A 27,811-nucleotide genomic window follows, 5' to 3' on the forward strand; every position below is an offset into this window, starting at 1 on the left:
GTCACGTTGACGAGCTAATTAGCCTTGTCCATCGTTAGAAACGACGTTTCCGTGAAAGACTATAAAACATCGAGGATCTCCATATAATGGAGATCTTTGTGAACATAAAAATGAACCTAGTGTCCACAGATTTAATAATTTCGTCTTTATATTTACAAACATTATCAATCGTTTTGTGTGATCGTTGCTGTAGGATAAATTCTCACCAATTACCAGACTACAAACTAATCAGATCCAATGTTCGTTCGAACCAATTAATACTGTCGAGGACAACTGTTCAAAATATCAACGAATGCAAACAATTTTCATCGGCCAAGAAAGCTTTGGCATTTAATTACGGTTTAGAAACTGATCATCGTGGTGAGATGAACATTTAATTACTATTATAATTTCTTATAATATTATTTACATTGAAAACGACTTTCAAGATATTTGAGAAGAAGAAACTAAAAGTGTTTTAAATTTAAAAAATCTGAAATTGTCAGACTATCCTCTAAATTACTGATTACCATTTAATAAAGTCTTAATAAGAATCTGAAGAAAGAGTTGTTCTAAGCTATTTGAAAGTTTTATTTTGTTAACATAGAGTGGAATGTCGACACAGAGAATAGAAGTGGTCGAAGGATTACGTGCCAAGCTCTCCAATGCCCAGAGATCCATAAATTCACCAGCTTCGTACCAGATAAGAATTACAAATACTATAGCATGTATTCGAGTCACATTTCTACTGGTAAGTTTCAAGAACGAGTGTAAACATCAAATATATGTTATAAACACTGTTTATTTTTAGGCGACGATTTTTCACTGGTGTGCATCCCTAGGACAGGAGTATTCCTGTTTTCGAGCGACGATTTGAGTTACAGCCAAGCACAAATTTCTTGCCAAAAAATGAACGCCTCGATCGCTCATATAATTAGCGAACAACGTACAAACGAACTTGCAAAATACATTTTGCAAAATACACCCACGTTCGTTGGACTGAGCAACCGCGACCACGAGAACGTTTGGAAAAACGAGTTTGGTAATTTATATTTTGACCATTCCAACGAATTTATTTCCACTGACCATTAATTTTCTTTAATATCAATTACTCGCATCTTTGTCTTGTTGGTAGATGCTATATCTACCAAAGAACACTTTCTTAAATAGGAAAAATACAATTTTTACTTTTCGAGGATTAAGTATACAGAGTGTTCGGCCACTCCTGGGAAAAATTTTAATGGGGGATTCTAGAGACCAAAATAAGACGAAAATCAAGAATACCAATTTGTTGATGGAGGCTTCGTTAAAAAGTTATTAACAATTAAATTCAAAAATTTCAAATCATTCTGGAAAAATTATTTTTAGTTGCAGGGATCAATTGCAAGCATTTTTGGTCAACAGACATACCCCCGAAATCCTACTCAGTTTCGAGAAAAAAATTCGAGTAAGTGCTGAAAGTTTTGGGTGAAAAAAAAGACTTTCGAATCGTCTTGCAAAAATTATTTTTAATTGCAGGGGTCAATTGCAAGTATTTTTGGTCAACAGACATACCCCCGAAATCCTACTCAGTTTCGAGAAAAAAATTCATTACTAAAATATAATTTCTGGCCAGAAATGTCTGCCCGAATTTTCATGCGAATCTTTACAACGTCATAACTTCTGAACGGATTGAACGATTTTAATGTTTAAAAAAGCAAACTACGCGTATTTTGGTGGAGAATATGTTCAAATCGCAAAAATATTCGAAAAGTTTGTCGTTGACCCCGCAAAATGAGAAAACCCCCACAAAAATGATCCAATTTTCGAACAGGCCTAACTCCTACAATAGTAAATATATTTCAATGAAACTTTTTTCTGAAGTAGAGCTCATGAGTACCTACAAAAAAGTATTAGACAACTTTTCTGTAGGGCGTCAAACAAAATTACTAAAAATGAAAAAGGAATTTTTAAGAAAAATCGACAGGGGGTAGCTGTCTAAATTCTTCGACGAAAAAAAAAATCTTTAATTAATTCTGAAAAAATTATTTTTAGTTGCAGGGATCAATTGCAATCATTTTTGGTGAATAGACATATCTCCGAAATCCTACCCACTTTCTAGAAAAATATTCGAGAAGGTGTGAAATTTTTCGACGGAAAAAAAAAAATTTCAAATCGTTCTGGAAAAATTACTTTGGGCTGCGGGGGTCAATTACAATTATTTTTGGTGAATAGACATACACCCGAAATCCTACGCATTTTCGAGAAAAAAATTCAGAAAAGGCAGAACTTTAAACGTTAATAACTGTTTAACGAAGCCTTCATCAATAAATTGGTATTCTTGATTTTCGTCTTATTTTGTCCTCTAGAATCCCCCATTAAAATTTTTCCCAGGGGTAGCCGAACACCCTGTATACACACGGATATAAAATTCCCAGACTATACTTTTACAAATTGTGCTTTCCCCAATTTTGGAAATAATTTTATAGCAATGAGAAGAATAAATAAACGCAAAGAGTAATTGAAATCAATAATTGATTTGTTAAATCTATAAATACACATATACATACAGTGATTGTCACTTAAAATTGTACACCTAGCGGTTCAGCCAAGATTTTTTCAATAAAATATGAAAATTGTACCAAATTATTGAAACTCGTATAGAGGCATATAGTGTAATATTTCTTTACTGATACATAACAACAATATAAAAAAAACTTTTAGTAGTACTCGGTAAATTAAATAAAATATGAGGTTGCGTATGAAATTTAGCTATCAGTAAAAATCGAACAGAGGAAATAAAATACAGTTTTAGAGTAATATATAATAAAAATTGTTTATATTAATATTTAGTTGGGTAATTAAATGCATTTTGAACACACTGCAAATATCAAGGACTTGATTTTACTAAGTTCTCACAAAATTCAAATATTATTTTCGACCATTCTTCTTGCAAAGCTTTTTTAAGGCTTCTTGTTTGTAATATTGTGTAATCTTACTCTTTTGTCCAATTCGTTCCAAATATGTTTTATAACATTGATATCAGGAGATTGTGGGAGCGTTTCAAGAACTTTAGGGCATTTATACAACAGCCAATTCTTCGCTACATAAGAATTGTGCTTCGAATCATTGGCGTAAAATTTTAAAGCGCTTAAAATTTCCATTTTTCAGCACTTCCTTTTAAATTATTTTTTAATATACTCAAATACGACCACTTATCCATTATATTATCAATAAATATCAGATTTCCAACACCAGATGCTCACATGAAGTTCCAGACCACTTGAGACTCATCACCAAATTTAACTGTTGCTCTGAGATTTTTAATATCCATAGCTATATTTCGTTTTCTCCATACAATTTTTCTTCCATCCGAACCAAACATATTAAATTTCGATTCGTTAATCAAAATTACATTTTTCCAAAAGGTAAATTATTCCTTTAGATACTTCTTAGCAAATTCGTACCTCTTCTTCATATTTTGCAAACTTATGAACGGCTTCTTTCGAGCAACTCTACCATGATACTTCTTTATAATACTTAATTAATATAGTTTATAATACTCTTCTAATGGTTGAGTCACTTACTTTCTTATCTAAATATTTTTCAACTTCCAACGCTAATTTTGGAGCACATTCTCAGATCATCCTTGATGTTTCTAACAATCCATCATTCATCCCTGATATTCAGTTTCTTATCAGACCTTTCTCTTAATTTATTTACTACATGGTCCTCTTCTTTGCATCGTTTTATTGTACATTGAACTATGCTTCTACTTCAATTAATAATTTTACTAATTTCATTTAAATTTTTTTGGTTTTTATAGTGATAAATAAATAATTCACGCTCTGCTACTGTAGTTTGTTGCATTTTAAGTCTTTTTTATTGATTTCTTGGCAAAACAACGCATATAACAATCAGAATACTGCTAAATTAGCTACTTTCAATCATTACTAAGCATTGTTACCCAAAAAGCAATTGGGGATTTACCAGATTTCCAATGTTACCAACAGTGTACGATTTTTACTGATAGCTAGTTTCATACGTAACCTCAAATTTTAGTTAATTTACTGAGTACTACTAAAGGTTTTTTTGTATTGTTATTATGTATCAAATAAAGAAATATTACACTATATACCTCTATACGAGTTTCAATAATTTAGTACGATTTTAAGTGACAGTCACTGTATATCTATGCAATAAAAATACAAATATTAAATACATCTACACAGGTGTTTAGCATACAACTACATGTACAGTATTTGTTACTAATAGAAAACCTAATGAAATTATTTACAAATTTTAGTTAATCCAAAAGATAAAAATACAATTTTTACTTTTTATACACACACACGTGTAAAGTCCTAAGACTATATTTTTACAAATTGTGCTTTCCCCAATCATTTCAAAATGAGTAGTAACAATTTTAACGCATAATACACATTTTTTAGACGAACCACTTGCTTGTTTTAAGTACAGAGCATGGGCAGTAGGAGAACCCTCGCACTGGAAAGGATGCGTTGGTCTCTTTCAACCATCTGAATCGAAATCTGGCCCAGTTTGGAAAGTACTGTCTTGTAATAGCACCTTGCCCTTTATTTGTGAAATTCCACCGATGTAATTATACTTTTACATCGAAAATATAAAATCACACTGCGAACTTGTGTACTGCGTTCAAAACTGTTCGAATAAAGAAATTTAAATAGCCAATAAACAATTTTGGAAATAATTTTATAACAGTGAGAAAACTATGTAAACGTAAAGGAGTAATTAAAATCAATAATTGATTTGATAAATCCATAAATATACATACACATATATCGATGCTATAAAAATATGAATGTTAAATACATCTATACAGGTGTTTAACATACATGTATAGTTTTTGTTACTAATGGAAAAACTAGTGAAATTATTTACAAATTTTAGTTAATCCAAAAGAAAAAAAATACAATTTTTACTTTTTATATGTACACGTGTAAGATTCTAAGACTATATTTTTAAAAGTTGTGCTTTCTCTAATTATTTCCTTATCTATTACATGATTTTTTAAATAATTACTTAATAGTATGCTGCATTAATACTTTGTTAAAGATTTCAGCAATAGGAATGCATTTTAGTAACTACAAGCAATATTTAAAATTCTCCATATATAAGTTATAAAATGTAAATACATTTTTTATTATATATTTTACCAAACATTTATATTCCCGTTAATATTTTTACATGCAATAATAAGTGAAAAGAACGAAACAATTGGTGTGACCTAGGTGTTGTTATTTATTACCCAATAATTAATTTGCATGCTTTAAATTGGAAATTTAAAGTTACAGATAGTATAATTTGTTTAGCATGTACAGTAATCCCTCATCTGATAACCGAAATCTCTAACACTATTTTTAATTTTTGTAACTAGAGTAGGCCAACTATGAATTTCAAAAACGACTGTCTGAACTTCAGCTATTAATGCTATTTAAACATTTTTATATTCTTTACTTTATCCTCAATTACTTTCAAACTCTGACGATTAAACTTTGTATATTTGTCATTATTTTTTCACGATTATATTACCAATGAATCCAGCGAGATTTTCTCAACGAAAATGATTCCAAACACGAGTCTACTGATTGTTTTTAAACATCTGTAAAATTAAATCTGATTTAAATACGTAATCCTTAAAATGTTTAGGTTCATTTTTATTGAGGAAATCTCACCATTTCATTAGTAATATTTTCATAAAGATATAATTAAAAGTATACAAAATTGAATTACTAACTCGCTATTATTCTTCCTCCCATACTCTCGGCGTATTTCCTTCGCTTTCTTCGTCGAACAGTTTAGGGTTTCTCCAGTAGAACTGATTTTTTGTCACGTAACGCGGGATTACTGTAAGAGGATCCACAATTTTTACATCTGTCGATCTAAAACATTACGAATTCATTTTTAGTACATGTTATTTATGAAAACGTTTGTTTTCGAGCCAGTAAAATAATTTTCACTACTAAGAAACTGTTTTATACAAGACAAACTTCAATAGTCTTTCATTTATTTAAAAATGTATGTACAGTGACTGTCACTTGAAATCGTACACGCAGCGGTTCAGCCAATCCTTTCAATAAAACATGAAAATTGTACTAAATTATTGAAACTCGTACAGAGGCATACAGTGTAATGTTTCTTTACTTGATACGTAACAACAATATAAAAAAACTTTTAGTAGAACTCAGTAAATTAAATAAAATATGAGGTTGCGTAAGAAACTTAGCTATCAGTAAAAATGGTACAGAGGAAATAAGATACAGTTTTAGAGTGATATATAATAAAAATTGTTTATATTAATATTTGGTTGGGTAACTAAATGCATTTTGAACATGCTGCAGTCATCGAGGAATTGATTTTACTAAATTATTTTCGACCATTCTTCTTGCGAAGCTTTTCTAAGGCTTTCCTTGTTTGTAATATTGTGGAATCTTACACTTTTGTTCAATTCGTTCTAAATATGTACTACGACATTGATATCAAGAGATTGTGGGGGTGTTTGAAGAACTTTAGGGCATTTATACAACAGCCAATTCTTCGCTACATAAGAATTGTGCTTCGAATCATTGGCGTAAAATTTAAAATCGCTTAAAATTTCCATTTATCTGCAATTTCTTTTAAACTATTCTTCAATATACTCAAATACAATCATTTATCTATTATATTATCAATATATATCAGATTTCCAATGCCAAATGCTCACATGCAGTTTCAGACCACTTGAAACCCATTGGCAAATATAATTATCGCTCTGAGATATTTAATATCCATAGCTGTATTTGGTTTCCTCCATAAAATTTTTCTTCCATCCGAACCGAAGATATAAAATTTCGATTCGTCAGTAAAAATTACATTTTTCCAAAAAGTAAATTGTTCCTTTATATACTTCTTAGCAAACCCGTACCTCTTCTTCCTATTTTGCAAACTTATGAACGGCTTCTTTCGAGCAACTCTACCATGATACTTCTGTTTTCTTAATACTCTTCTAATGGTTGAGTCACTTACATTCTTATTTAAATATTTTTCAACTTCCAACGCTAATTTTGGAGCACATCCTCAGATCATCCTTAATTTTTCTAACAATCCATCGTTCATCCCTGATATTCAGTTTCTTATCAGACCTTTCTCTTAATTTATTCACTACATGGTCCTCTTCTTTGTATCGTTTTATTGTACATTGAACTGTGCTTCTACTTCGATTAATAATTTTACTAATTTCATTATAACTTTTTTTGTTTTTATAGTGATAAATAACTAATTCACACTCCCCTACTGTAGTTTGTCCCATTTTAAGTCTTTTTTATTGATTTTTTGGCAAAACAACGCATATAACAATCAGAATACTTCTAAATCAGCTAGTTCAATCGTTGCTAAGCATTGTTACACAAAAAGCAATTAGGGGATTCACCGGATTTCCAATGTTACCAACAGTGTACGATTGTTACCAACAGCTAAGTCTCATATGCAAACACAAATTTTATTTAATTTACTAAAGGTTTTGTTATATTGTTATTCTGTATCAAATAAAGAAACATTACACTATATACCTCTATACGAGTTTCAATAATTTAGTACAATTTTCATGTTCTATTGAACAAATATCATCTGAACCGCTAGGTGTACGATTTTAAGTGGCAGTCACTGTAAGTGACACACATTTGATTATACTTTAAGTAGTCTACGAAACTGATAAATTAATAACTTGAATATGTGTTTAAAAACATGATCAATCCATATTCAAAACTTCAACGTTACATTACATTCAAAAGTAATCGTGACGCGAAAATAATAAGATACATTTAACAATATGTACAAGATTGGAAAGGTTGTTTTCGTCTCACTTAGTACTGTTATTGTCGCGTATTATCTTTCTGCAAGTATGTGCAAAATTTATTTCGTTAGGTAAATAGAAGTTATGATTCTATAGGATGTAAACATATTGCTACATAATAATCTTACATTAAGTTGTTTCAATTGTAACAATGTATAAACGTATACAAAAATTTCTAACGATAAGCGATTAGCGTGAATTTGATTTCTATGGAGTTTCCTTAAATACGATCGATGTATCAGAGTCGGGCAAATTTTATTCATGAATAACTAATGAAGTTTTTAGATTTACTAACTTTTTGCCTGCAACTTTATTCACCAAGATACTGGTTTAGAAACAACAGATACAAACAGAAGTTAAGCAAGAAACTAATCTGATATATTCCATTCTTTATGAATACAATTTGTCCAACTTTCTAGTGTGCTACAAATTTTTTAATTCGTACGATTAAATATGAAATTAGAGAAGTATTCCTCGAAATCATGATAGGCATTTCAGAAGTTTTTACGTAGGTTTCATTCGCTACAAAAGCACGAAGAAGATCAAAGATTGTCGAAGCAAACATACTTGTTCCTTTCTGTAAATTATTTTCAACTAAGTTACAATTAAATTTAACATTGTTTATTTTGCATTATAATCTATTTGCTGCGTTTATTCAACATAATTATTGGAGATCAAATATATTTAGCACAATATCGATATCATACATAAACATATTACACAATTATACAATAAATATATATGCATGCATATATATACATATATACACACACGCACACACAATAATAGGTATTGCGAGAAACCTATAAAAATTTTTATATAAATATAGTAAACGTAAACACTAATTTGTTAAGAAAGGTATACATTGAATCTATATACTGAATTTTAATTTAAGTAACGAATTTGGGTTTTTGTATTTTAAGCTAGAAAATGGCTACCACGTGAAAGATACGTTCAAGCAGCACCTATTACATTCAAAATTCATTTAATGTATCGTAACATGATTATATTATATGTATATGCATATACATATGGGGTGAAATTTTTGATCGACAAACAAATTTTTCTAATGATCGAAATAGTATATTGTTTTCGAATGCTTAAAATGATTACATCTTACGTGCAGTTTGCATCAGAGACAAAAAGTATCAACTGCAACAAAGTGTAAAAGATCTAATAAAAAAGCAAACAATTAAATGTACATATAATTTTAAAGCTGCCAAACTTTAACATTTTCTAACGTATCTCTCTCCTCGCATGCAAACAGAATACTTGTTTCATAATTATTTTAACCCCTCTTATATTTATACCCCAGCTTAAATAAGTTATAATCACCTGAAATATGTAAAAATTTTATACAATACTATAATATACTATATTATATATTACATCAAACATCCTTCGAAATGTAACGAAATACGAAATATGAAAGATATTGACAATACTATTACAGAAAATCCTCAACTTAGATAATGCATTACAAGGAGAAAAGAAAATCTAATTCGATAATTGGTCCTGACGATGAATGTGTCTGATCGAATACGATCCACAACTCCTTACAAGACTCATTTTTCTTTCTACGTACAATACATTTGGTATACATATAAACATTGTTCCATAATGGAAATAAACGTCGAATGAAGGAAAATTTCATTTCATATGTCAATATCAAAGGTGTCTGGGTACTCAAAAATCCCCAGGATTTTCGAAGATATTTTATTGGAATGCTTACAATACTCGAAAAAGATTATAACAAGTATAAAATGTTTTATTTCAAATTTTCGAGAAACCTCCTGAACTATTTTCCAAATACCTTCGGGAATCCCGGGCTCTCCCGTACACCTCTACTGAATATGTACAAAAACTTGTGAAATTCGAAGACTTACTGAACTTTAAACATCGAATTCGTCCATTCGTAAGTTCCAAATCTTTCTAAAACGATTTTAATGAATGCTAAAGTATACCATTGCCTTTCGAAGGGCATATGTACTTGTTAAGAATGACATTCATGACAGTGTTGATTGGTTTTGTCGTTGGCCCTGGCACTTCAATTCTATAATCACCGTAATCTATTTCTTTCAGACTAGAATTTCCAAGATGGTACATGAATTAGCTAAATTGCAAATTACAATAGGATTTTAACGTTATTCGACTAATTTATAATAGTGTGTATTTACACGTTTGCAAATATAGAATGATCGTGGACAAAATTTTAGGGAAAGACGATTCTACGGGCCAAAATAAGATGTAACTCAAGAATGATGAAAGATTTTACTCCATGCATTTTTATTTTTCAATACTTTAATAGAAAAAAATTGCTTTTGATATTCTTAATAAGTAAATTTCAAATCTCAGTGATTAAATTTTAAGCAAAATGAATAATAATTGAACTTTCTAATATACTATGTATATACGTTGTTTGTCAACATCTTAAATGAATTTCTCTATATCTTCTTTAATAAATAAATAAATAAATAAATAAATAAGTAAATAAATAAATAAATAAATAAAAAGCTTAATGTATTAATTTCGAGTTATTCTTTCTAGTTAGCCCCTAAAATTTTGACCATTAATAGCGAACATTCTGTATATTAAGATATAGTCTGAAATAATACGATTACAATCGAAGGAAACCTTTGAATCTGCCTTTCTCGAGGCAAAGCATTAAGTATGTCTATTTCGTGAAGTAATAATATAAAAAATTAAATATCGTTTAGCTTGTATTTATCTCATATATCTTTAATTCGTTTTATCGTATTTACTTAAAATTTTGTTTATTTAAAAAAATAAAAAGATTTCAAGTATTCAACAGTTTCGTGATTATATGGAATAAAGTTATCAATATGCGATTTTAATCAGGCGAGCATCGATACATCTTGTTACTCGGTTTGTTAGTAATCGTAATTAGGACAAAAATTGTTAATCATAGTTCGCTGCCTCATTTAGTCGTATTATGTGTGACACAACATATCACAATTATTTTATCACATAGCACCATTCCAACTTACATACGGAGGGGAAAATACATTTTGCTAATCGCTTAGGAAACTTAGTTTCAAAGTATTTACTTCGATTTCATTGAGTTTTTGTAAAACTATGGTATACGCAGGTGTCTAACGATACAATAGTGAAATATTGGGCATAATTCGTTGATAGTTTTAAAGATATAAACAACTAAAGTGTATTTATATGTTGCAAGAAATTGCAATAGCGAAACGAGAGAATTTTGTGGCTCGTAAATTTTATGATCGATTCTCATTAAATAAACCTATTTATTTGCATGTATAAATAATAATACTTATTTTTTCAGATAACAGTTTGAAAGAGGTGCTATTAGTATTGAAATTCTCTTTCGAAAGCAAAAACTAAAAAATATTTGTGCGACAAACAAGGTTTTATTATATGTTCATCGTGCTGGAATGTTTTTTGTCTTTTCTATATGTACGTTAACAATTATCCTGCATCAAAAAGTTACAATTTTCAAAATTGTAACAAAAATAAGTTCTGTCTTTTCTATTTTCATCTTAACTGCAGTTATAAGGGTATTTTAGATTCGTTATTTCAAGTGAAACAGTTGGGCAGAAAATGGGTCCTTGAAAGCTACGTAACCTCAATTATTTATAACTTTAAAAATATTTTACACGTACAGCTAGGAACCTGTAAGCTATTAGTTTGCAAAAGGTCGATGAAATCCAAGTCGGTTCGAGTTCTTTCCTCGTATTATTAATTACAACTAAAGACGTTCAGCGTTTGTTTTTTTTTCGCGACATTGCAGAATTATGCAAGAGGAAATTAAATATATTGGCACTTGAATTATTCGATAAACTTAAGAATGATTAACCATCGTATTGTATTTGCGAGGCAGCTCTTTAACAAACAAATAAATACAAATTATATAATTTTCAATTATTTAACGACTTACGTAAGTACACTCGGAGGGAGGAAACCTAACCATGTTAGTCAACGAAAGTCTAAAAAACGATCGTGTTCTATTTTTTATAAAAAAAGAAAAATATATGGAAAGTCTCGATACGGACGAACGATTTTTTTTATACAAGATCGAATGTCTTTTCTTGTTTTGCCAATTAAAAACTAAGACAATCGTGTGACAAAAATTTGCTCGTCTGCGATGGGCTTAATCTCGTACCTTCATCGGAGTAAAAAATAATCGATCTTTCGATCATTTTATATTTTGATATTTGAGCCGTTCGCAAGTCAAGTTGATTAACTCTTTACTTTTTGTATTTAAAATAAATTTCCTTAACCCCTTGCACCATTTTCACGAGTCTGACTCGTGATGAAAATTTTAGGCTAAACTTGAATATCACGAGCCAGGCTCGTTGTTTAATTTCATATCAAACGTGAATGACACGAGTCTGACTCGTAATCGATATGTATATTACGAGTCGAACTCGTAAATATCGATATTTCATCGATCGATATATCGTGTTTCAAGTTCCGAGTAGAGATGCCAGAGCACGTAGAGTTTCGGAGAGTCGACGAAGACAAACTGACACATGCGCTCTCTCTCGATTCTCCGAAGATGCCCGAAGTAATTTCGGACCGTCTCGTGAGAGTCGAGAGAGAAAGGTTCATATTTGCCTTCTCACTCTTGAACAACTGAAATCCGACCTCCAGTCAACGGCATACGATTTGGAATCTCTTACGACCTATGTGGGCGTACATTAGCAATGTACTCATGATGAAACAAAATTTTGTGAAATTTTTTTTACGGAAATACACGTTTTAAAACCCCCAGATCATATTTTAATTATTGAAAAAAAAAGAAATTTTTTATTATTATTCCTATGTATGAACGTACATATGTATACTATTAATACGATTGAGTATAAATAGCTGAATGAATTTAAATGAAACTTTACATTTAAGTTTTATGTTCTCATTTCAAAGTTAGACTTCGACCACAGACGAGGTATACGAATCAATCTTTCACCTAATGTATTTTGACGGCCCATTTTTCTGGGGCTCTAGAGGCCAACTACCATTTTCGTGCCACTCGCAACATTACCAACAGGTTAAACAAATGAATACAAAAGGAAGACAGAAAATGAAATTACAGAAACATTTCTGGCCATACATATTTTCGGTAAAGAATTTTTTTTCTCGAAAGTACGTAGGATTTCAGAAGTACGTGTATTCATAAAAAATTGACCCCTGCAAACGAAAATAATTTTTCCAGAACGATTTAAAATTTTTCAATTTTACCGAAAAATTTAGGCACCCCCTGTCGATTTTCCTTAAAAATTCGTTTTTGATTTTTAGTCATTTTATTTGACGCCGTATAGAAAAATTGTTTAATACTTTTTTGTAGGTACCCATGAGCTCTACTTCAGAAAAAAGTTTCATTGAAATATATTTACTATTGTAGGAGTTATGGTCGTTTGAAAATTGCGTTTTTTAATCCGTTCCATAGTCAACTCACATGTGTTTACGCACACACTACAGCTGTCTGCCCATCAATACTACTTCAGTGAATAGTTTCTCAACTGACCGCCATCCATGAGATGAGGACGCTAAAATCACCTCCGAATTTTCAGGTCGGTATGGCAGCCAGATTGGGTCACGAAAGTCCATAAGGTGAAACGTCTACTATTCAATGATGACTTGTTGGCTAGGCACCGACAAACTAAATGGGGCAAGGGCAAGGAGAGAAGGTCTTCGCGCCGCCTTATTCCCACTGGAGAGGCTCGCTCTGACGTCACGCTGCATAGTAGTAGGGTTTCCACAACCATGAGAGATACATTTTTGTCCTATTCACGACTAGTATTTTGAGCGTACGGTTACGCCAATGCCTCTCAGGCTTGTCCTATCCTACTCTGTCCCTATACGTTTCGTTCACGTCCTTTGTCACACGATGGAATTGTAGTTGTGAGCGGCTAGGCTAATAATGACAATGCGTGTGAGAGCAGACGTTGCTATTACGCTACGGCCAATCAGCGTGTCTAGCCATCAAGTCATCACTGGATAGTACAGTGGTTCGCTGACTTGAAGTCTCGCGGGACGGCACAGGGGCAAAGGATCGCCCATTTATCTATTTCGCTCCCTTGCTCTCAGGCAGTCCACATGTGTGTGTAACTGCAGCGACGAACAGCGAGCTAGAGATCAATGTGTACGTGGGAATACGTGTATCCCTTCTACTTCTCCCGCACTCCTTCCGCGAGACTTCAAGTCAGCGGAGGACTGTACTCCGTATACCTCGTCTGTGATTATACCTCTTGTTTTATAGTTGTTCCGATGCATAGGCGTCATTTATAAAAAATCTTTTAAAGTTTCATATAAATCTTAGGAAGAATTCAATTTTATGTAAAAAAGATTAAACTTTTTTTCTATCTTCTCTAGGAAAGAAAAAATTAAATGAAATCTTATACATTACATGCTTACTTAAATCACGTCGAGATTCCAAATCGTATGCCGTTGACGGGAGGTGTTCAAGAGTGAGAAGGCAAATGTGGGCCTTTCTCTCTCGACTTCCACGAGACGGCCCGAAATTGCTTCGGGCATCTTCGGAGAATCGAGAGAGAGCGCATGTGTCAGTTTGTCTTCGTCGACTCTCCGAAATTTCACGAGCTCACGCACGCGTGATCTGGCATAGTGTGAGTAGTGCACTCGTGCTCAATCTAGCATCTCTGGCTCCGCCCCTTCGACTTCTCTCCCGATCGTTCGGGCATATGGGTTAGGCACGGCTTCTTCCGAATTTCAGCGTAGTGCAAGGGGTTAATAATTAGCTTTAAGACCACTAAATGACCACGTCTTTTTAGCCTGTAAATAATAAATAATTTATTTCAGAAACCAGTTTGATTAACTATTTAATGCTATTTTATGCATTTTATACAGGGTGTTCGGCCACACCTGGGAAAAATTTTAATGGGGGATTCTAGAGGCCAAAATAAGACGAAAATCAAGAATAACCATTTTGTTGATGGAGGCTTCATTAAAAAGTTATTAACGTTTAAAGTTTCGCCCGTACTGAATTTTTTTCTCGAAAATGCGCAAGATTTCAGGGGTATGTTTATTCACCAAAAATGATTTTAATTGACCCCCACAGCTAACAATATTTTTTTCAGAACGATTTGAAATATTTTAATTTCGTCGAAAAATTTCACACCTTCTCGAATTTTTTTCTAGAAAGTAGATAGGATTTCGAGGGTATGTGTAATGACCAAAAATGATTGTAATTGACCCCTGCAACCGAAAATAATTTTTCCAAACCGATTTGAAATCTTTTTTCCCCGTCGAAAAATTTCACTTCTCGAATTTTTTTCTAGAAAGTAGATAAGATTTCGAGGGTATGTGTAACGACCAAAAATAATTGTAATTGATCCCCGCAACTGAAAATAATTTTTCCAGAACGATTTGAAATTTTTTTTTATTGTCAGTCACCTAACTAGATTTTCGGTAAGGAATTTTTTTCTCGAAAGTGCGTAGGATTTCGGGGTTATATGTAATGACAAAAAATAATTGTAATTGATCCCCGCAACCGAAAATAATTTTTCCAAACCGATTTGAAATTTTTGTTTTCCGTCGAAAAATTTCACAACTTCTCGAATTTTTTTCTAGAAAGTAGATAGGATTTCGAGGGTATGTGTAACGACCAAAAATAATTGTAATTGATCCCCACAGCTAACAATATTTTTTTCAGAACGTTTTGAAATATTTTAATTTCGTCGAAAAATTTCACACCTTCTTGAATTTTTTTCTAGAAAGTGAGTAGGATTTCGAGGGTATGGGTAACGACCAAAAATAATTGTAATTGATCCCCGCAACCGAAAATAATTTTTCCAAACTGATTTGAAATTTTTTTTTTGCGTCGAAAAATTTCCCCACCTTCTCGAATTTTTTTCTAGAAAGTGGGTAGGATTTCGGGGGTATGTCTGTTCACCAAAAATGCTTTTAATTGATCCCCGCAACCAAAAATAATTTTTCCAGAACGATTTGAAATTTTTAAATTTAATTGTTAATAACTTTTTAACGATGTCTCCATCAACAAATTGGTATTCTTGATTTTCGTCTTATTTTGGCCTCTAGAACCCCTCATTACAATTTTCCCCAGGGGTGGTCGAACACCCTGTATATCAATGTTTTCGAAACCAACTATAGCAAATTCTAGTTTATTTAATGTATCTAGTGTATTTTGCATACACGCGAACCAACGTCAGACCAAAGTTATTTCAAATAACGAATAAACCGATTTTATTCTCGAATAATGAATAAAAATGTTGGGCAAATTTTATTCGCGAATAAAGTTAGTTCACTCGTGAGCTAACATAGATAGAAATTAGTTTACGAATCTGCTCTACGCAAAATGTTTATAGCTGTTTTCCTTATTCCCTACTTTCCAACCATGATCAAGCATAGATCAATAAAATGAACAATACTGAACGAATAATAAAAAATAATGAATAAACGTCAAGAATTATAATCGAATAACAAATAAGATTTCATTCGTTACTCCTTATTCGAATAATGTCCAAACTGGTACACGTGTATCTTAAATACACGTTGGAAATACATCTACTTTTTAAATGAATGTTTGAAAGTACTTTCAAAATAATTACCCGTGTATCTGTATATGCCAAGTATCTGTTAACTGGTCAGCATAAAGTGGCACTGATAATCGTAGCTTTCAGGCATATCACGTGTCCTACTTCAAATAAATTAGCGTACGTTTAAGCTGAAATTGTCCTACAAGAATATCCTCCAGCATCGTCAGTACCATTCTTAAATGAGCCGCTCATTTGCCAAATCAATTAATTCCACAAAAGGAAAAGAAAAGAAATTGATAAAATAATATATATTCTTTCTTAAGGTTCTGTTCGATATTTAAATTTCTTTCATTTTAAATATAAAGTTATGTATCAATCGAGTGCTTTGGTACTGAGACTTTAAATAGCGCAACAAGTGGAGTTAATCACTTTGGCTTGTAACGACTCAAATGTCTCCACGTTGACTGATTAAGAAAACATACTTTAAATTTCATCCAATTACGTATAATCAAAAACTAATAAAAAAAATTATATCGTTATAGAAATAAAAGAATTCGAACGGTTAGTGAGAAATGCATCTGTTTGAAATACTTGGACTCCACTTACAAAAATATGCATATATCAAAGAATCAGGCAGTTGCGACGTGATCTAATCGCAAACCAGAGGAATACTTTTTCTTATCTACAAAACACAACGTACGGAATGTTACATTTATCAACCAGTTTAGAGAAATACTGTTACCATATTATAATAAATAAAAGAATTGCCAGCTGACTCTCCTATTTACAGTGGATAGAAAAATCGAAACAATTACATTATGCGTAAAGCGATAACAAAGAAAGAAACATACTGTAGAATTTATGCGTTCGAATCTCTTAATCTGTAGGGCTGTTTATCCAAGACAAAAGAGGTACAAACTGATCCAAAAAAAGCTCCATCATTTGCTGTAGCAATGCTTGTTCCTCTTCCAATGCTGCAACCTGTTTTAAATAATTTTTATTAATAAATGTTTACCTCATTTAAAATAAAATTATTAGTAATAAACGACGGTACCAATTAACACTAGATTGCCTAAGGAAGTCATTTTGACTGCTTTTCAATTTCAATTAGAAAAACAATTATGTATATAATGACACAGTTTCGTAGAATTTTGTGACTTTTTATAGAACATATAAATGCGTTTATTAATAATTGTAATTGCCTCCCCCTCCTTCATTTATGTATATGGGTTATACCTATATGTATTGCCCAAAAGCAGTCATTTTGACTACTTGAGAAATTTTAAATAATCAAATGATTTTTATTATTGAATTGAGTAAATTTCTTATATGACCAGATCGGCTCTGGATTAGAATAACAGTTTATATTTTTTTTTATTAACGTTACGTGGTAACATACAAGTTCATGATAAATTGTCGTTCCCCTTCAACGCGCTATAACGTAGTTCAGGGGGGAAGGAGGATCACTGACTGCTTGATGCCACAGCCCAGCATACTGTAACTATTTATAACTTATAAATAACTATAAATAACTTATCTCAGAAACCAATTTGATTAACTATCTAATGCTATTTTATGCACTTTATACAGGGTGTTCGGCCACTCCTGGGAAAAATTTTAATAGAGGATTCTAGAGGCCAAAATAAGACGAAAATTAAGAATACCAATTTGTTGATGGAGACTTCGTTAAAAAGTTATTAACAATTAAATTAAAAAATTTCAAATCGTTTTGGAAAAATTATTTTTAGTTGCAGGGGTCAATTGCAAGCATTTTTGGTCAACAGACATACCCCCGAAATCTTGCGCATTTTCGAGAAAAAATTCAAGGAAGTGCTGAAAGTTTTGGGTGAAAAAAAAGACTTTCGAATCGTCTTGGAAAAATTATTTTTAGTTGCAGGGGTCAATTGCAAGCATTTTTGGTCTATAGACATACCCCCGAAATCCTACTCAGTTTCGAGAAAAAAATTCCTTGCCGAAAATATAATTTCTGGCCAGAAATGTCTGCCCGAATTTTCATGCGAATCTTTAAACCGTCATAACTTCTGAACGGATTGGACGATTTTAATGTTTAAAAAAGCAAACGACGCATATTTTAGCGAAGAATATGTAAAAATTGCAAAAATATTCGAAAAGTTGGTCTCTGATATCGCAAAATGAGAAAAACCCCATAAAAATGGTCCTACTTTCAAACAGTCATAACTCCTACAATTGTGAATATATTTCAATGAAACTTTTTTCTGGAGTAGAGCCCATGGGCACCTACAAAAAAGTATTAGACAACTTTTCTGTAGGGCGTCAAACAAAATTACTAAAAATGAAAAAGGAATTTTTAAGAAAAATCGACGGGGGGGTGCCTTAATTTTGTCAGCGAAAAAAAATAATTTCAAATCGTTCTAAAAAAAGTATTTTTGTCTGCAGTGGGGAATTACAATCATTTTTGGTGATGAAAAAATTATTTTTGGTTCCGGGGGTCAATTGCAATCATTTTTGGTGAATACACATACTTCCGAAATCCTACCCACTTTCGAGAAAAAAATTCGAGTAAGTGCTGAAAGTTTTGGGTGAAAATAGACTTTCGAATCGTCTTGGAAAAATTATTTTTAGTTGCAGGGGTCAATTGCAAGCATTTTTGGTCTATAGACATACCCCCGAAATCCTACTCAGTTTCGAGAAAAAAATTCCTTACCGAAAATATAATTTCTGGCCAGAAATGTCTGCCCGAATTTTCATGCGAATCTTTACAACGTCATAACTTCTGAACTGATTGGACGATTTTTATGTTTAAAAAAGCAAATAATGCGTATTTTAGTGGAGAATATTTAGAAATTCTAAGAATATTGAAAAAGTTATTCCTTGACCCCATAAAATTAGAAAAACTCCATAAAAATGGTCCAATTTTCAAACGGCCATAACTCCTACAATTGTGAATATATTTCAATGAAACTTTTTTCTGGAGTAGAGCCCATGGGCACCTACAAAAAAGTATTAGACAACTTTTCTGTTGGGCGTAAAATAAAATTACTAAAAATCAAAAACTAATTTTTAGGAAAAATCGATAAGGGGGTGCCTCAATTTTGTCAGCGAAAAAAAATAATTTCAAATCGTTCTAAAAAAAATATTTTTGTCTGCAGTGGGGAATTACAATCATTTTTGGTGAAGAGCCACATCCCCGAAATCCTACTCATTTACCAGAAAAAAATTCGAGAAGGTGTGAAATTTTTCGACGAAAAAAAAAATTCTTAATTAATTCTGAAAAAATTATTTTTGGTTCCGGGGGTCAATTGCAATCATTTTTGGTGAATACACATACTTCCGAAATCCTAGCCACTTTCGAGAAAAAAATTCGAGTAAGTGCTGAAAGTTTTGGGTGAAAAAAAAGACTTTCGAATCGTCTTGGAAAAATTATTTTTAGTTGCAGGGGTCAATTGCAAGCATTTTTGGTCTACAGACATACCCCCGAAATCCTACTCAGTTTCGAGAAAAAAATTCTTTACCGAAAATATAATTTCTGGCCAGAAATGTCTGCCCGAATTTTCATGCGAATCTTTAAAACGTCATAACTTCTGAACGGATTGGACGATTTTAATGTTTAAAAAAGCAAACTACGCGTATTTTGATGGAGAATATGTACAATTTGCAAAAATATTCGAAAAGTTGGTCTCTGACATCGCAAAATGAGAAAAACCCCATAAAAATGGTCCTACTTTCAAACAGTCATAACTCCTACAATTGTGAATATATTTCAATGAAACTTTTTTCTGAAGTAGAGCTCATGGGTACCTACAAAAAAGTATTAGACAACTTTTTTGTAGGGCGTCAAACAAAATTACTAAAAATGAAAAAGGAATTTTTAAGAAAAATCGACAAGGGGGTAGGGTGTCTAAATTTTTCGGCGAAAAAAAAAATTTTGAAATCTCTCTAAAAAAATTATTTTCTATCGCAGGGGTTAATTACAATAATTTTTGGTCAATAGACATACAACCGAAATCTTGCGCATTTTCGAGAACAAAATTCAGTACGGTCGGAACTTTAAACGTTAATAACTTCTTAACGAAGCCTTCATCAACAAATTGGTATTCTTGATTTTCGTCTTATTTTGACCTCTAGAATCCCTCATTAAAATTTTTCCCAGGGGTGGCCGAACACCCTGTATATCAATTGTGAAAATTGATAAAGGTAATAAAAAAATGTTACCGGACTCTATTCAATTTTATAACAAAACAAAATTTGGAGTTGATATGACGGATCAAATGGCCAGAAAATATACAGTAAAATCTAGTTCTCGTAGATGCCCCCCCCCCCCAAATATTTTTCAATATTTTAGATTTGGCTGCTATAAATGCTTGGATCCTTTGCAAAGAAACGACAGAAATACAAATACAACGAAAACAGTTCTTGTTTCAGTTAGCAGAACAGCTTTCCACCTATTACAGAGTTGCAAGACAGAAAAATTCATCGGAATATGAAGACCCACAAAGATCAACTGCAACATCATCAAATACAGCATATTCTAACAAACGAAAAATTTGTCAAGTACGATTTTGCCACAATAACAAAACAAATAATATATGTAAAAAATGTCAAAAGTATGTTTGCGGAAGATGTACACATAAAAAGATTTCCACTTTCATTTACTTAAAATGTACAAACAATAATGCATAAATTTTTTTTATTTTTAATACTTACTAATAACTTATTGTATGACTGTAAATAATATAAAAAATATTAAAAATTAATTTTAAACAAATTTCTTTACATATTAGTTATTCTTTCACGATGCAGTCATTTTGACTGCTTTTGGGCAATATAGGTATATACTAAGTTCCAGTCTTTCTAGTGTTAATTAACGTTGTTATTATGCTTACCCTCTGTAATAGTTGATTGTAGAGACCATACGGAACATAAGCAGGAGTACCAGACGTAGTTAAAGATTGCTCGAGATGCGGAGACGTATCAGATTTTTGACTCTTATCTTTTGATTTAATTTCTTCACTTTTTGCTTTCAATTTGTTAATCAACTCCAAGGCAGACGTCGTTGTCAACCTGTACAGGAATTAAAAGCAACAATTTTACGTAACTTGTTGAGTAAAGATATTGTTTTGAATCCGTTAATTTAGGAAATGAGAGGCTTACTTGAAAGAAAAAAAAAATTTAATTAAACCTACCGTGGATAACTGCGTTCTTTCTTAACTTCGGCTTTATCGACACGATCGGCCGATCCTATTTTTCGCTTTTCCAGTTGATTTAATTTCAATTCTTCTACCTAGATATCAATAATTTGTCGTGAAATAAATTGAACGTTTACTATTGCAAGGTCTGTACGAGTGTAAACATATTTAATTACCCATGGCGCTTTCCTTCTTGCTTTCGCAGTCAGTCCTTCGGATTCTTCTTCGCGAAACTGTTCTAACATAGTGTCCGCATTCCAGTTTGCTAAATTGTCTTCCTATCATAAATAAAAATAATCGAAATTTTGTCAAAACTCCGAAACTCCAAAACTTTGTATACTCGCAAAATAATTATTAGAGATATACAGGGTGTTCAGTCACCCTTGGGAAAAATTTTAATGGGAGATTCTGGAGGCCAAAATAAGCCGAAAATCAAGAATGACAATTTGTTGATGGAGGCTTCGTTAAAAAGATATTAATGTTTAAAGTTCCGCATGTAGAACGGCAATCTGCGAATAACTGCGCACGCGCGATAGTGGTTCTCACTCACAAGGGACCATCCCGAGGTGTAAATCTCCAATTCTGATGAAACTTCGCAATTATGTAGTTCTCATAAATCTATTACACACGTATTTTTTTGTAGCTGCTAATATTCACTTTAAGGGGTTGAAATCAGCCCTCAAAGTTGGGGGTTCAAAACATACTTTGTTGAATATCTCGGAAACTATTAGAGATAGGGGTGTGCTTCAAATGGACAAAATTTATGTTTTTAAACGGCGAATTTGATGGTGTAAAGAGATTTGCAAAACTTTTATTTGTTTAAACAATATGTTAAAAAATAGCACATTTTTTTATTTTTCTCGTTGGATATTAATGATTTTTTTTTCTCCGTTTGTACAGAGAAACTACACATCCATGTACAAAATACGGATAAATTGGAATTTTGATTTTTTCACTATAACGAAAGATTTTATATTTGTATTTTTTTTCGTATTTCGTGCTGTACGAAGTACCAGATCGCATACAGGGTGTTTGGCCACCTCTGGGAAAAATTTTAATGGGAGATTCTAGAGGCCAAAATACGACGAAAATTAAGAATACCAATTTGTTGATGGAGGCTTCGTTAAAAAGTTATTAACAATTAAATTAAAAAATTTCAAATCGTTTTGGAAAAATTATTTTCGGTTGCGGGGTTCAATTACAATCATTTTTGATGAATACACATATCCCCGCAATCCTACCTTCCTTCGAGAAAAAAATTCAGGTAGGTGGTGAAAAAAAAATCTCTCGGCGAAAAAAAAAATTTTTCAAATCGTTCTAAAAAAATTATTTCCGATTGCAAGGGTCAATTATAATCATTTTTGATGAATAGATATGCCCCGGAAATCCTACCCAGTTTGGAGAAAAAAATTCGAGAAGGTGTGAAATTTTTCAACAAAATTAAAAAATTTTAAATCGTTCTAAAAAAATTATTTTTGATTGTAGGGATCAATTATAATTATTTTTGGTCAATAGACATACCCTCGAAATCCTTACCATTTCCGAGAAAAAAATTCCTTACCGAAAATATAATTTCAGGCCAAAAATGCTTTCCGTAAATTACATGCGAATCTTTAAAACACCATAACTTCTGAACGGATTGGACGATTTTAATGTTCAAAAAGCCAAACGCCGCATATTTTAGTGTAGAATATGCAACAATAATAAAAATATTGGAAAGGTTGTTCCTTGGCCCCGTAATGTTAGAAAAACCCCATAAAAATGGTCCAATTTTCAAACAGCCATAACTCCTATAATAGTGAATATATTTCAATGAAACTTTTTTCTGAAGTAGAGCCCATAGGTACCTACAAAAAAGTATTAAACAACTTTTCTGTAGGACGTCAAGCGAAATTATTAAAAATCAAAAACGAGTTTTTAAGGAAAATCGACGGGGGGTAGGTAGGTGCCTAAATTTTTCGGCGAAATTGAAAAGTTTCAAATCGTTCTGGAAAAATTATTTTCGATTGCTGGGGTCAATTATAATCATTTTCGGTGAATAGACATACTCCCGAAATCTTACCCACTTTCGAGAAAAAAATTCAGTATTGGCGGAACTTTAAACATTAATAACTTCTTAACGAAGCCACCATCAACAAATTGGCATTCATGATTTTCGTCTTATTTTGGCCTCTAGAATCTTCCATTAAAATTTTTCCCAGGTGTGGCCGAACACCCTGTATGCGATCTAGTATTTCGTACAACGCGCATTGCGAAAAAAATTACATATATAAAATCGTTCTTTATTGTGAAAAAATCAAAATTCCAATTTATCCGTATTTTGTACATGGATGTGTAGTTTCTCTGTACAAATGGAGAAAAAAAAATCATTAATATCCAACGAGAAAAATAAAAAAAAGTGCTATTTTTCAACATATTGTTTAAACAAATAAAAGTTTTGCAAATCTCTTTACACCATCAAATTCGCCGTTTAAAAACATAAATTTCATCCATTTGAAGCGCACCCCTATCTCTAATAGTTTCCGAGATATTCAACAAAGTATGTTTTGAACCCCCAACTTTGAGGGCTGATTTCAACCCCTTAAAGTGAATATTAGCAGCTACAAAAAAAAAAGTGTCTAATAGATTTATGAGAATTACATAATTGCAAAGTTTCATCAAAATTGGAGATTTACATCTCGAGATGGTCCCTTATCAGCATGAACTCTACTTACCGACTCATTGCAGCCTTACAGTTTTTTGAGTGAGAACCACTATTGCGCGTGCGCAGCTGTTCGCAGATTACCGTTCTACAGACGGAACTTTAAACGTTAATAACTTTTTAACGAAGCCTCGATCAACAAATTGGTATTCTTGATTTTCGTCTTAATTTGCTCCCTAGAATCTTCCATTACAATTTTTCCCAGGTGTGGCCAAACACCCTATATAAATATTCCCATAATTTAAATATAGATGTTTCTGTGTAATATTGCAGACAATATAGTTAATCACAAGAGTCGTGTGTAGAAGCTAGTTTTCGAGTGAATCTAACATTTTCATTTGTTAATTGAAAACAAAAGGGTATAGCCGAATAAGGGGGTCAAATGTACCCTTGAACCAAATTTGACATGTATCCATCGATAGAGAATCAAAATCAAAATTAAACATTCTGTGCCAAGTTTCAAGTAATTATAGAGAAAATCCGGATTATCGAATTTGTGCCTATTTCCCGTATTTAATTGAGTACGAAAATTAAGTAAAAAATTTGGTGCATTGTGGTTATCGAGATACGTGTTCAAGAATTTTTTTCGATTTTTCAATTCCAAATTCTAGACGTGAAAAATTAAAAACTCAAAAAAACGCGGAAAAATATCGATTTTATATTGAAGCTTTCGAGACACTAGATTTATATAATTACTGTAAATGCGTATTGTCATTGGTTATGACCCTGAATTTTTTCAAATTTTTTGGTAGGGTGCGCCGTAGCAGCAAAAATCAAAAACCAATTTTTTCAGCCAAAAACCAGATTTTTTACGTAATTTTCATACTCGATTAAATACGGAAAATAGGCACAAATTCGATAATCCGGATTTTCCCTATAACTACCCTTCCGAACAAGATAGGGGATTGAAACTTGTCACAGAATGTTTGATTTTGATTCTCTATCGAAGGATCCATCGTATGTCAAATTTGGTTCAAGGGTACATTTGACCCCCTTATTCAGCTATACCGTTTGCCCGACTTTAGGTATTTGAACAATATTATGAATATTAACCGGTTTTGTGGTGGCCGTGGTAGTGTTGGCTGGTCCAGTAGCATGATGTCGCAAGTGTCGCGAAGAAGGTGGGCGTCGACGGGGTGCTTTAGCTCGAGTAGCTGTTAAATGTGAAAGTGGCGCTCCTCCTCGTTCCACACCGTCCAATTCTTCGCCCAAAGCTGTATTATTACTTCCATTGTCACTGTTGGGTTCAACGTCGCGTACAAGGCGTTTTAAATTCGATATGATTAAATGTGTTCCTATCGATACTCTTTCCCCATTACTTCCTCCCACCCCTGGAGAAGTGGATGTTATCGAAGAAGGTACAGTCGTTGATATGGTTACCTTAGTTGATTCTACATTTAAGAACATCGTGGCCTTATAATCCATTTCCAGACCTCACACAATTTTTTGAACTGTATTATATCGTAGGAATAAGTTAATACCTGTGTTTACAGATTGTACATCCAAACTTCTTCTAATATACGGTTTTTTATTCTTCTTTACCCGATCGGAATGTTCTGTAAGCGACTTCACATATGATTCATGTCTCTGTTCGTGATCCTGATGATCCGTTACAGAATTTATCATTTCGACAAAGTTATCAGGAAACCAACCCACTTGGCCCTTCAATTCTCCTATACACCAACCCTAAAAATTATTCAACGTTTACTTCACATGGATAATTCCTTTTCGAGCTAGTACATAGTTACACGACTATGTTATTCTATACCTCGTCAGGAGCATCTCTTGAATAAAGGGTTATTATATCTCCTTCACTTAACGTTAATTCATCTTCATTGGCAGCTTCGTAAGAGCAAACTACTTTGCACAATTCTTTTTTCTCTTGATCTTTATGCGTTTCAGATTCTTCGTAAAGAGGAGATACAAAGTTGGAGGGAAATACTCCAACTCTGTCTTTGAGTCTACCTTTCCACCATCCATTTTCAGCCTCGCCCCAAAATTCTATTGTATCTTGAGGTATTAATTTCAATTCGTCATTTTTACAAGGCTCGTAACTAAAAAGCACTTTACAAAATCGTTTTCTGGAGCCTCCGTTCTTCAAAGGAACTTCCTCCGAAGCCACTTTGCATCCTCCGTTTCCTGCACTTCCACTTGACAAAGGCTCTAATACCTAAATTAATGTTAATAGATAAACTTTCATTGATTTCCATATGGATTACAAGGATTCCGTCTCTACCACGTTTTCATTCCTTTTGTTCTTACTTTAATTTATCTAATTAATTCTAGTACAACTATATACAAAATTATTGTCCCCAAGAATGCATTGACGTCCATATACCACTATGCATCCAATCTTCGCATTCATATATATCAATTAATGTTATTTTTAGTGTTCAATGGAACCCTATTTCTTTTCAGGTAAATCAAACGTATAGCAACAATTTTGCTCCTACATTTTCCCTTTAATTTATTTCAAACTCACTTCAAATAAACTATTACCATTCTTATGTAGAATTAAACAATGGCACTGAGAATAAACAAACATAGTCCGATGCCACTGTTGGCTTTGACAACTTTGAAATTTGTAATGTGTTCTCGTAAGTGTGGAATAATTTGCATAAATATTAAAATAGTTTTAAAATACCTAGGGGAATGAAATTAACAGAATTCGTAAAAGGTACTAAAAGCCTTACGCATATATTTTTATTTCACCAACGTAAATTAGCGTACAATTGCCAAAAACGAGTGATTCAAAGCAGTTTTTAACACAACGGTTAAACAAAAGTTCAACGAAACATTAATTTTATAGGAATCAGAGAAAATACCTTGACGAAATTGTTGGGAAACAAGCCACGTTTGTCTCTTATGGTACCTTCCCACCAACCGCCAAGAGTGACTTTAATATCGGTGATTATGTCTCGTTTCTTCAAAGTGAGCTCGTCAGGTTCCTGAGCTTCATAGTTGTGCAGCACGACTGCCTCCATTTTCTCTATTCTGAGGCTCAAATTTTTCAATGCATAAGCGTCAGTACCTTTAATCTGCAAGAAATATACACTCGTTTAAGTCAGAGGCACAAAAACGAGTAACAGAAACGATTCTTCCACGTTGAAGACGCTTTCTTCGAGCACAAGTCACGCGTAGAAACTAATTATCACGGGAATTATACGACACCTTTGATCGTTTTCCTTAGAGCGAGTTCTTGTTTCCGACAAACTGATCTCCGTGAAAAAACAGACCGAACACAAAACGTAGCATACGCGTGTGTAAAAGTCATTTGTCCCTCATGGATCCTCCGCCTTTCACACCACTGCACCAACTTATTACGTTCATTTTATCGAAAATATAGAAAAGATATAGTTCGATCGGATCACTGGAATTTTAGGCGTATCCCGCGTTCAGTTAACAGCTCGGTCTATCTGTCATCGCGGCCATCTTGGATACCGAAGTCGACATTCGACAACTTCAACGAACTTCGAGATTCGAGAATCGAGATGCAATTTTGCGTGCGAGATGTGGATGCTAGTGTCACCGTGACACTGTCACGTCGGGATTCCGTCGGCGTTGGTAAGAAAGGATTTCCCTAGACTTTCTTGGTTAGATTTTCTTCCGG

General features: G+C 32.6%; 2 protein-coding genes across 8 annotated transcripts; one reads left to right on the top strand and one right to left on the bottom strand.

Annotated features, from left to right (window-relative positions):
• Positions 1-67: 67 nt before the first annotated feature.
• Positions 68-5,037, top strand: LOC143349493 (lithostathine). 2 transcript variants are annotated; one of them, XM_076780804.1, is made up of 3 exons: positions 68-360; positions 587-730; positions 791-2,180. In XM_076780804.1, the coding sequence occupies exons 1-3, from the start codon at positions 87-89 to the stop codon at positions 1,069-1,071; spliced, it is 699 nt and encodes a 232-aa protein (XP_076636919.1). In that variant the 5' UTR covers positions 68-86; the 3' UTR covers positions 1,072-2,180. The 2 variants fall into 2 exon arrangements, with proteins under 2 accessions (XP_076636919.1, XP_076636920.1); XM_076780805.1 differs by lacking the exon at positions 68-360 and adding an exon at positions 4,410-5,037 and having other exon boundaries at positions 398-730; positions 791-1,021.
• On the bottom strand, positions 4,519-27,673 carry LOC143349490 (uncharacterized). Of its 6 annotated transcripts, none has more exons than XR_013080926.1 (12): positions 27,373-27,673; positions 27,027-27,239; positions 25,970-26,371; positions 25,683-25,887; positions 25,255-25,592; positions 21,677-21,778; positions 21,498-21,595; positions 21,198-21,375; positions 16,405-17,313; positions 11,751-14,608; positions 5,735-5,879; positions 4,519-4,638 (listed from the first exon to the last, which is right to left on the bottom strand). XR_013080926.1 is itself a non-coding variant. In XM_076780786.1 (10 exons), exons 2-9 carry the CDS (start codon positions 27,183-27,185, stop codon positions 17,209-17,211), a joined length of 1,587 nt encoding a protein of 528 aa, XP_076636901.1. In that variant the 5' UTR covers positions 27,186-27,239; positions 27,373-27,673; the 3' UTR covers positions 5,224-5,879; positions 17,184-17,208. The 6 variants fall into 6 exon arrangements, 1 of the variants encoding a protein (XP_076636901.1); XR_013080927.1 differs by lacking the exon at positions 4,519-4,638 and adding an exon at positions 5,572-5,599; XR_013080924.1 differs by lacking the exon at positions 4,519-4,638 and having other exon boundaries at positions 5,224-5,879; positions 11,976-14,608.
• Positions 27,674-27,811: the final 138 nt, after the last annotated feature.

This window comes from Colletes latitarsis, chromosome 13, assembly GCF_051014445.1.
Source record: "Colletes latitarsis isolate SP2378_abdomen chromosome 13, iyColLati1, whole genome shotgun sequence".
NCBI classification, from domain to species: Eukaryota; Metazoa; Arthropoda; class Insecta; order Hymenoptera; family Colletidae; genus Colletes; species Colletes latitarsis.

Bases quoted from the DNA above. Each gene is read 5' to 3' on its own strand.
- LOC143349493 (XM_076780804.1), top strand. From the start codon at position 87: ATGGAGATCTTTGTGAACATAAAAATGAACCTAGTGTCCACAGATTTA. The intron at 361-586 runs GTGAGATGAACA...TTGTTAACATAG, and splicing joins TTTAGAAACTGATCATCGTG to AGTGGAATGTCGACACAGAG. The intron at 731-790 runs GTAAGTTTCAAG...GTTTATTTTTAG, and splicing joins TTCGAGTCACATTTCTACTG to GCGACGATTTTTCACTGGTG.
- LOC143349490 (XM_076780786.1), bottom strand. From the start codon at position 27,185: ATGGAGGCAGTCGTGCTGCACAACTATGAAGCTCAGGAACCTGACGAG. The intron at 25,888-25,969 runs GTATAGAATAAC...AATAATTTTTAG, and splicing joins CAAGAGATGCTCCTGACGAG to GGTTGGTGTATAGGAGAATT. The intron at 25,593-25,682 runs GTATTAACTTAT...TCTTAAATGTAG, and splicing joins TGTACAATCTGTAAACACAG to AATCAACTAAGGTAACCATA.